Consider the following 10258-nt stretch of genomic DNA (forward strand, 5'->3'; position numbering starts at 1 on the left):
CTACTTAGAGGGAGTTTGATTGCACAATTTTGAGCAAAGAAAAAGGAGACAGGCTTAGACAATATTATAATTACATGGTGCCTATTTAAACTAGGCTATACCTTTGACAAGACATGACGGAAAATGAGAAGAAGCCACAAGTCTTTTCTTCACTGATCAGTCATTTTAGATTTCCACTAAGGACAGGTGGCTGCCTCTGATTCATGGAGCTTGTTGGGGTTACAGACAACCTGCAGGTGTCAGGGCTAGAAAAACTACTTCAATCTCCTCTGCCACTTAAAAAATAAATGTATAATTTGATAAATGCTTGAGTGTGTTAACATGCTTGATCAGTCAATTTCCCTGTTTTGAAAAATCTGTTTTGCTAGCGAGAGTAATCTGTTAAAAACCAAGATAATGTGGCATGTAAACATGGTATCTAGATCTCTGACAATTATCTGCCATGTTTGCAAGTGTGTCCTGAACTCAAGTTACGTGGTAGTTAGTCAGTAATTACAAAATTACAAATATGATGGTAAATGATGTTATGATGATCATTTTGCTGAAAGGCAAAGTCTAATTTGGCAATACAGATCATGTAATGTGTTGTCTTCCATCACCAGTAATCAGCCGGAGAAGCCATATCCAGCAATTAAGACAGTCAGAAACCAAATTGTGCTAATTGTCAGTCGCTGAGGTAACTCAGTCAGCACAGAAATAAGAGGCTGGTCATTTTAAGTACGGTTAGTGCCACCAGTTGAGAGTCAGGCCATCCCCCACGTTCCTCTGCCCCTTAATGTATCAATCAATGGCAAAACGACCCTGAACTATCCGCTGAGTTTTATTCACTTAGTTTAGTTTGTTCAAAACCTGACTTAAAGGTGAAAGATTAAAAACTGATGAATGGTTGGAATTATATGTGTGCATTATAAGAAAAGGGAAGGCATTCAAGAGCGTCCTGTGAAAGTAATGACGCTCTGGTACAGCGGATGTCTGGTTTTTAAGTGATAAAACTGATCATTATTACGTAAGACCTAGAAAGTCACCATACCTCCTAATGTTTAAGCAGCTCATCCATTATATTAACTTAGCCATGAAGCTGAAGTGAATATTCCCCTCATCGACACCGTTCTGAATTAAGTTCTGATTGGGCAGGTATTTAGGTATATCTGTTGGATTTAAACCGGAAAAAGCAATTAGGGTGCAGGAGAGAAATCAATAGACCTGCTTAATCGCTGCACAGCCTCATTAGAAGAGGCCATGGACATATGTGGACTAAAGGTGGAAGGCTTCAATTAGAGGCTGGCTGATTATCGGCTTGGATAATCAGCATCTTTTAAATTATAGTAATAATAACAAATGTAATAACTGCCTTCGCCTCCATTGTGAATAAAACTCTGTTACCTTTGCTGCCCTTTACTGAACAGGTTAACTAGCAAGCTACATGCAGATGTTGTTAATATAAGACTTTTGGCTTTCCAAAATTGTTTAAACTGAAGTATATTTGTGCTGTAATAATTTAAGCATACGTAAGCCTACAACATAACTTTCTAACTTCTACCCCATACGGATGGCTCTCAGCCACAAGCCCATTCATTACTACTGCAGATGTACAATTTAAAAAGTGTAATGTGCAATACCTGGCCACACGCTCCAAAGAAATATGATTAGCATTTCACCTCTGGGGTCCTACAATCTAAATTTACAGTCATCAGTTGTGAATAAAATAAAAAATCCAACAACTTATTAACAGCAGGGCAAGAATATTCTAAATTTGACCATGAGAGGTTTTAAGTCAAATAGAATGCAGTACCCCTGTTTAATATCATAAAGAAACATTTCAAGCAATCCACATAGAATATCACCAGCCTCCAGGTCCATTCAAGTGAGGCAAATGTGCTGACTGGAGATTTTTCATTTTAGTTTCTACAAATTGTCCTGATTTGAAGAATCCTTTGATTTATATTCACATAACAAAAACATCTGTCTCATTAAGTCTTTATATATAGTCTGAAAAAGCATCTATTTGTCCAGCTTATACTTGCTGAAATTAATTGAAGGAGCCAAGAGCAATTAGAAAAACATAAAAATATCTGAACATAACCTTCTGTCTAATTGCAGACAGACACATCAACAACAAATTACAGGGAAGATGATTTAGCAAACGTTTCACTGTTGGGACTCATTTATCTTTGTTAGGCAGATAACTGGCAATAGTTGCAAATACTAAAGGAAAAGTGTGTTTGAAAACAATATTGGGGTTTATAGTCAGACTTTGGGGAGTCATAAATCTGAAGTGAAATGAGTAAAAGCAGGCAAACCTACAACAGAATGAAATTGACAGACACTTGTTAATGAGACAATAATGCAACAAAACAACTCTTCAAGTCTTACTATCTTCATAGTGGAACAAAGATCCTCAACATCACCACTAAAACAAAAACAAAAGTGAAATGCATTTTTTAACTATGCAATCATTTCAGTCAATACCTTCTATGTAAAAATGTTTTTAAAGCAAACAAGATGTATTATTCAGTCATTTAAAAATGATCGTAAATATGCTTCTCTGTCACTCTTTGTTTAGAAATATTTCCTGCATTTTTTTAATAGTCAAACTGTCGTTCTAGTTTTGTGCATTTCCTCTCTACTGTGTGGCCACAATTCAGTTGAGTCATCAGCCTGTCTTCACCAAATGACTCCAGGAAGAGGGCAATAGGGAGCTGCGACTTGCAGCCAGCTGATGTCACTGGCCCTCATAACCCTTCAGAACTAAGAGTACAGTGAATTTAAAAGGTTTTACTGTTGAGATATGGTAAACTGATGTTTGACAATGTGGTGCAGAATGTGAAAATGGCAGCCACATACATTTTCTAAGCAGTTTAAACTTAAATTTAAACGAGCAGTTGCATAGTTTATTTGAACTGGCATATAGTTTGACATCTAACAATGAACATGTATTACAAATGATTATATATTAAAGGCCTATACTAACATCTTATCAAGTGTTTATGGCACATAGGAGACTAGTACACCATGTACAATATACAACACATTAGCATCCAATTTGCTGGGCATCTATTTTGTGTCTGCTGAAAGGGGCTGCCAACAGTTTAACATGTGACCCAAAACTATGACCTGAGAGCTTCTGAAAACAGTATAATGGCCATGTGAAAAAATACAAAAAACCCAATCTGGATAGTCAGATGTTGCCAGGCGACGAATATGACCCAAAATCACACATTTAATTCAAACCAAGAAATTCTGTATGGCTAGAAATATGTGTAAGTAGGCAGTGAAAAAATCATTTCAACGATGATTTGATGTCAATGTAATTGACTAATTTATTGATTGTATAATGTTACAGCACTATACACAGTATAAGAACCATCGTTAAAGATCACAGTAGGTAACATTTCATTCAAATTATATTGGACATTTGATTTTGAAACTGATTTTGAAATGTTATAGTCTTCAAAATACCACGCAACATTACCTGTCTGTTAGATATGTGTTAACTGCTGAAAAGGAATCCCACATTAAAAGAAAACAAATTCATAGTGTCAAACTCAAACTAAGGGTTGATTTAAGATTTAAAATGACTTCAATCATAGCACAACAGAGAGGTAGCAATATCTGTAAAGGGATGAGCAGAGTTTATGATCATACAGGTGGTGATGCACAAACAATGGTTCAAATTCTAGTAAAGTCTTCAAATCCTGTATAATTACAGTAGCTGGCCGACAGTAATCATCCGTCATGGTGTTGACAATCAAGAGACAAATACTGACCTCTACTGCAGCTGCTGTGCTAAGTCAAGCACCCAAAGTGTAGTACAAATGCGCACTGTATTGCAGTACATTCAGTTGGGAACACAAGCATTCAATTCTTCTAGCATGTCTACTGAATACACAAGAAAATGTTTCCAGAAATATTGGGTGGACTTTTTAAGTCAGAACTGGTCAGAAGCCTCAGTCTTCAATAATTATCCTGCCAAGTCAGGAAATCCTGGTGAAATCCTTCATTTTAAAATCTCTACAGTATCAGCACAGATATCCGTATCTCCTTCTACACTGGATGCCAGCTGATCTCAAGATGCATCCAGCTGATCTCAAGATGCAGCAAGTACATACTGTTCGATCTAATCCACGCACTGCGGGCCCGAAGTGCGAACAGTGAGCCGGCTCTGTTGGATGTTCCCCTCGCTTCCTTTCATCTGAACGTATTCTCTGTCATCCATCCGCTTGTTCTCAGTAGTAATAACTTCCGAAAACTGCCACCACACAGAACAAGCTGTCCTGTACCCAAAGGTAAAACACAGTTAATTGATTTTTTTTTTTTAAACTGTATTTGAAAAGTCTGATTTTCCCCTTCACGTCTGAGTATGACAAAGGCACCTACGTTCATGAAAACATCTTCTGCATAGTTGTCTGAGTCAGCATCCCACAAACACCTTGATGACATCCTGGTTAAAAAAAAAATGAGAAGGTCATGGATTCATTGTTTTATAGGTCTGAACTACTTTCTGTAATGTAATCCAAAAAAAAGACCCCTTTAAATCAAAACTTTTTTTCATGATATTTACAATATTCAATTTTCGTTGGTGATGGCCAAGTGTCCTTGTGGTCTAGTGGTACGCCTTCCAAACAAAACACTAGAATGTCAGGAGTTCAATACCAGGCTGCCACCATTACCCCCTGAGCAAGGTACTTAACCCTGAGTTGCTCGAGGGAGACTGTCCCTGTAGTTAGTTCAATGTAAGTCACTCTGGATAAGAGCGCCTGCTAAATGACCTGTAATGTAATGTAATGTACACACCCTCTCTTTTGCTTCAATTGAGTGTCTCTCACAGGGGGCTCAAAGTTAGAGAAAATATCCCACAATAATATAGTAGTTTTACAAATTTTAACAGCTAATATTTTTTTTTTTTACTACCAAATGATCACTCACTTGACTCCTTGTCCTCGTTGTTCTCCAATGACCACCTGCACGACAAGCTTATATCTGTCAAACCCCGCATCTATTGAAGAGAAATGATCTGTAATAGTGTACATCAGTGATTGTGCAACATTTTGCCACGACAATAAAGGGATGGGTATTCATTCGCTAAATATGATGTGTAGGATATACTTAAGTTAAATATTTTTACTAGTACGGGTATAGTTTATGGGAGAAATGTCGTTGACTTTATTAGTGGGGGCAAACATTTACATTTAAGCCAACTCTGCTTCAATCTGTTGGCTACATTTTTTATGTAGTTCACATTTTACTTGGATTCCTTCTCCAAAGGATTCAGCATGGTTCTGTACTGACAGCAACATCTAAAGCAGAAGTGTGTTTCATAATTGGCAGAACATCTTTAGTCTGTTGTTGGAAAGTCCATGTATTAAACATTCTACAAAACATTTCCACAGTAATAAACCCAAAATGATACATTAAAGTCACAATAATGATGTTTTCACAATCTAGTTATGTTTAAGTTGTATTTAGTTGAAGAAGCATTTTGCTTGCTTTGAAATCAGTCTACATAAGGCTAAGTCAGCAGTTATGTTGCCATTTAATTCAGAATATTAACAGACCAGGTATTTGGATCACAGTTTTCAGTTTATTTTGAGTAATTATTTTGAACAGTACTTTAAATCTACAACAGTACTTGGACAGTACTCAGTCCTACTGAGTTATAAGAGAGGGCGGAAGCATCACTCACTCTTCACTCTGTCCTTAACGCAGTCTGCCAGTGATCGGGACAGCTCTGGGACTTCTTCTGGGTCGTACCTCATTCCAGACAGTCGCTCGCTCACAATTTCACGAATACACTCCTTCACAATGGCTGGTTTAAATCTGTGAGATTTAACAGAGAGCAACAAGGCAGCAAGTTAACTTCAATGAGTTTACACAGGTCACAGTAGCCACAACTCAACAGCCTCTCTCAGTATGGGTTATATAAATCTCTTATGATGGTTGTATACATTTGTATTAATGGTCCACACTATATTTGAGTTAATATGCTTGATTTACTGTAGCCCTATATTTGATAATCTTAATCTTGAATTAACAGTAGTGAATTCATTTTAATTTTAGATTGTATTGTGTTAAATTGAGTGCTTTATCACCCTAGGTGAACAGTGAAGCAGATAAATGCATTACCACAGGCTAATTTACCAACATTGCGCTGGTTTATTGGAGAAATTTTTCACACTTTTCTCACATTGTCCTTTCAGCTAACGTTAGGTTGGCTGACCGACGTCCATAAGCAGTATTGACGCCAAATGCTGTCGTCTGAAAACGTATTCATTACGTTATTTAGATGTAATCTTAACGGTCAGTCTTAAAATGGCACTCGACGTTTAGCTACACTCGAAAGTGGCTAATTAGCCAAAACAACCAAATCGTTAGCGATGAACTCGCTGGCTAAAAGCTAACTTCACCTGTAATAAATTATACTAAACCACTTTGACCAACTCACTTGTACTGATGATTAGGTCGTATGAGGTATGTATCGCACTCCTCCATCGCAAGTCAATAATATAGCGCTAGCTAAAACATAAGAGGAAATAAAGAAGTCAGTCGGATGCTAACAAGCTAATCTATGCAGAGTTTCATTCGTTACCATAGCGACGATTCCCCATAGTTTCCGGTTTCAAAATAAGAGTACGGTAAATAGATGTGTGGTTTGTACTGGCACTGTTACGTCTTTCATATCGTAACGTTACTCAAACCAGTTGGCTAATTTGTTGAGTATTTGTTTTATATTTATCTATACAACAAGTGAGCAAACTCCATTGGCTTGTGAACACAGATGTGTTTTAAACAGAAAAAGCCAATTAGCAGAATAAAAGATTATTTTATCATACAGGGGAAATTTATATAAATGATCACAGTTACAGCCTGGAAGCTGTTGAACAACCACTGCCTAATCTGTTGGCCACTGAGTTGGGGGTGTCACATGGATGAATTCAGGTAGCAGGGGAAGGAGGAATCAAATGCATATAGTCAAGGCAGACAGGGACAGTCCAATGATTTAATGATAAATTAAAGGTATACACTATAGGCCTACAGGCAAACAAATCCAAAGGGATAGGCATTTAATTCAAAGTCCAAAAACATGCAAAAGATCAGGCAGGCAGGTACAGGGCAACAGAGCAACTTTGACAAACTGGCAAAGAGTGCGTGGAAAAGTGTGGGTTATAAACTGCAGGGCTGATGAGGTAACGTGGAAACAGGTGTATAGTGGGAGAGGATGCAAGAATTACCTTTTTATATGTCTTTCATATTATCTTTATTTACACTTTTCTTTCTCAGAGAAGGAAAGCCTTTGATATCACACCGTCTTCTAAAATGTAATTATTACCTCCATCATTTCTTTCATTTCATCCCCTTGCCTTCATTCCTGCATGGACTGGCATCATTGCCGGTATCCAAAGACATATCACGGTGTAGCCATTTCACGTCCGCCTTCATCATGATTTCTAAACTCCACTGCTTTCAAGGCCTCATGCAGCTAAATCAGAACATATCTCCTTTGTCTGCACTTACCTGAAAAAAGCAGCACACAAGTGTCATGATTGCAGAAGCATAAAGTAGAGCTAAGAGTACTTTCAGACTTTAAAGATCAGTCTCTAGCTTTGATAGCAGCATGGATAGCACTATCCTGGCACATTCTCACCATGCTCACCAATTTCCCATCTTTGCTTGCTTTGTCAAATAGGAAGGTTGGATTTTAAATTATATATTTTTCAGGCAGAACAGAAGATGAAAACGGACTCGATGTTTAAATTGAACCATGGATAGGAGGAGGCAGACATTTGAGGAGCTACTGTACTGCATGTCTTTTTCTCAAAATGTAAATAGTGATGACAGAAGATCAATCCCAGTAATGTAAAGTTAGGCCATCTTCTGCAAAGTTATTTTCTGAAAGTGTCATTAATTTGGATAAAAATACAGTAAGTATTAGTATAGTAGTTTTTATTTCCTGGAAGACAGAAGACAAAGCAGGCAGGGCAGTATAATAACAGGTATCTGTGGTGCATGAATACAACTGGAAGACGTTTCAGTTTCATTTCTCCTGCAGTCCTTCACTACTGTGTGCTCAATGATAATCACAATGCATTCTTACAACCCAAGCACACACAAAGCAATTCAATCTTCATTAGATTTCCCTTCTTTTCATTGGTGTCTATAAATAGGCTATCCAGCAATTGAACAGTAGTGACTAATGTATTTGATATGCTTCAAATCTGCCTTAGCAAAACAACATTGTCATTACACATTCCATTCATAGTACAAAACTAGACCCGAAACTTAAGGAAACCAGGTGTCACGGTGGGGAAAAGGTGATGACCCAAATGCAGTACACTGGACAAGGTTCTAACAAAAAGAGAGCTTTATTTTATAAAAAGCTAGTAAAAATACAAAGCAACAAATAAAACTGAAAACGCAAACCAGGAAGACACGAGGCGCACGAGGAGACAACAGGGGTGACACTTAGATGACGAACTCACAAGGAACACTGGGACAGATAGGGATATACAGGACTGTCTCAGAAAATTAGAATATTGTGATAAAGTTCTTTATTTTCTGTAATGCAATTAAAAAAACAAAAATGTCATGCATTCTGGATTCATTACAAATCAACTGAAATATTGCAAGCCTTTTATTATTTTAATATTGCTGATTATGGCTTACAGCTTAAGAAAACTCAAAAATCCTATCTCAAAAATTAGAATAGTTCCTCAGACCAAGTAAAAAAAAAGATTTATAACAGCAAAACAAAATCAAACATTTGAAAATGTCCATTAATGCACTCAGTACTTGGTTGGGAATCCTTTTGCACGGATTACTGCATCAATGCGGCGTGGCATGGAGGCAATCAGCCTGTGGCATTGCTGAGGTGTTATGGATGCCCAGGATGCTTCAATAGCGGCCTTTAGCTCATTAGCATTGTTGGGTCTGGTGTCTTTCAGCTTCTTCTTCACAATACCCCACATATTCTCTATGGGGTTCAGGTCAGGGGAATTGGCAGGCCAATCGAGGACAGTAATGCCATGGTCAGTACACCAGTTACTGGTGGTTTTGGCACTGTGGGCAGGTGCCAGATCATGCTGGAAAATGAATTCCTCATCTCCATAGAGCTTTTCAGCAGACGGAAGCATGTAGTGCTCTAAAATCTCTTGGTACACAGCTGCATTTACTCTGGGCTTGATGAAACACAGTGGACCAACACCAGCAGCTGACATGGCTCCCCAAACCATCGCTGACTGTGGGAACTTCACACTGGATTTCAAGCAACTTGGATTTTGCTCCTCTCCAGCCTTTCTCCAGACTCTGGCGCCTTGACTTCCAAATGAAATACAAAACTTGCTTTCGTCTGAAAAGAGGACTTTGGACCACTCTGCAACTGTCCAGGGCTTCTTTTCCATAGCCCAATCAGACGCTTCTTCCGTTGTCTTGAGTTCAGAAGTGGCTTGACCATGGGAATACGGCTATTGTAGCCCATTTCCCGGACACGTCTGTGAACAGTGGCTTTTGATACCTGGACTCCAGCTTCAGTCCACTGTCTTTGAAGCTCCCCCAAATTCTGGAAGCGACTCTTCTTCACAATGCTGTTAAGGCTGCGGTCATCTCTCTTGGTTGTGCAGCGTTTCCTGCCACATTTCCCCCTTCCAACAGACCTTTTGTGGATGTGCTTTGAAACTGCACTCTGTGAACAGCTTGCTCTTTGAGAAATTTCTTTTTGTGTCTTACCCTCCTGATGGAGGGTGTCAATGATGGTCCTCTGGACAGCAGTCAGATCAGCAGTCTTCCCCATACTTGTGATTTAGTTTACTGAACCAAGCTGAGTGTTTTTCAAGGCTCAGGAAACCCTTGCAGGTGTTTCGAGTTAATTAGACGATTCAAGTGATTCGTTGAACACCCTACTAGTATACTTTTTCATGATATTCTAATATTTAGAGATAGGATATTTGAGTTTTCTTAAGCTGTATGCCATAATCAGCAATATTAAAATAATAAAAGGCTTGCAATATTTCAGTTGATTTGTAATGAATCCAGAATGTATGACATTTTTGTTTTTTTAATTGCATTACAGAAAATAAAGAACTTTATCACAATATTCTAATTTTCTGAGACAGTCCTGTATACACGCAAACACTAAACGAGGGAACGAGACACAACTGGGAGAGAAAGGCAAATACACAGGAGGGAACTAATGAAGGGAACGAGACACACCTGGGGAGAAAGGCAGAAAACACGAAGGCAGGAAGTTATACCAGACATGACACAA

General features: G+C 38.2%; 1 protein-coding gene across 1 annotated transcript; it reads right to left on the reverse strand.

Annotated features, from left to right (window-relative positions):
• Window positions 1–3044: 3044 nt before the first annotated feature.
• On the reverse strand, window positions 3045–6615 carry dynlt2b (dynein light chain Tctex-type 2B). The gene is made up of 5 exons (XM_029429814.1): window positions 6443–6615; window positions 5684–5817; window positions 4927–4996; window positions 4378–4441; window positions 3045–4274 (listed from the first exon to the last, which is right to left on the reverse strand). Exons 1-5 carry the CDS (start codon window positions 6487–6489, stop codon window positions 4227–4229), a joined length of 363 nt encoding a protein of 120 aa, XP_029285674.1. The 5' UTR covers window positions 6490–6615; the 3' UTR covers window positions 3045–4226.
• Between the last annotated feature and the right edge of the window lie 3643 nt (window positions 6616–10258).

This window comes from Cottoperca gobio, chromosome 4 (genome assembly GCF_900634415.1).
Source record: "Cottoperca gobio chromosome 4, fCotGob3.1, whole genome shotgun sequence".
In the NCBI taxonomy this organism is placed as follows: domain Eukaryota; kingdom Metazoa; phylum Chordata; class Actinopteri; order Perciformes; family Bovichtidae; genus Cottoperca; species Cottoperca gobio.

What these genes read in the sequence shown, in the direction of transcription:
- dynlt2b (XM_029429814.1), bottom strand. Translation starts at nt 6,489, where the DNA reads ATGGAGGAGTGCGATACATACCTCATACGACCTAATCATCAGTACAA. An exon ending in CGACCTAATCATCAGTACAA is followed by an intron (nt 5,818 to 6,442) that starts GTGAGTTGGTCA and finishes TAAATCTCACAG; the next exon opens with ATTTAAACCAGCCATTGTGA. An exon ending in CAGAAGATGTTTTCATGAAC is followed by an intron (nt 4,275 to 4,377) that starts GTAGGTGCCTTT and finishes CTTTGGGTACAG; the next exon opens with GACAGCTTGTTCTGTGTGGT.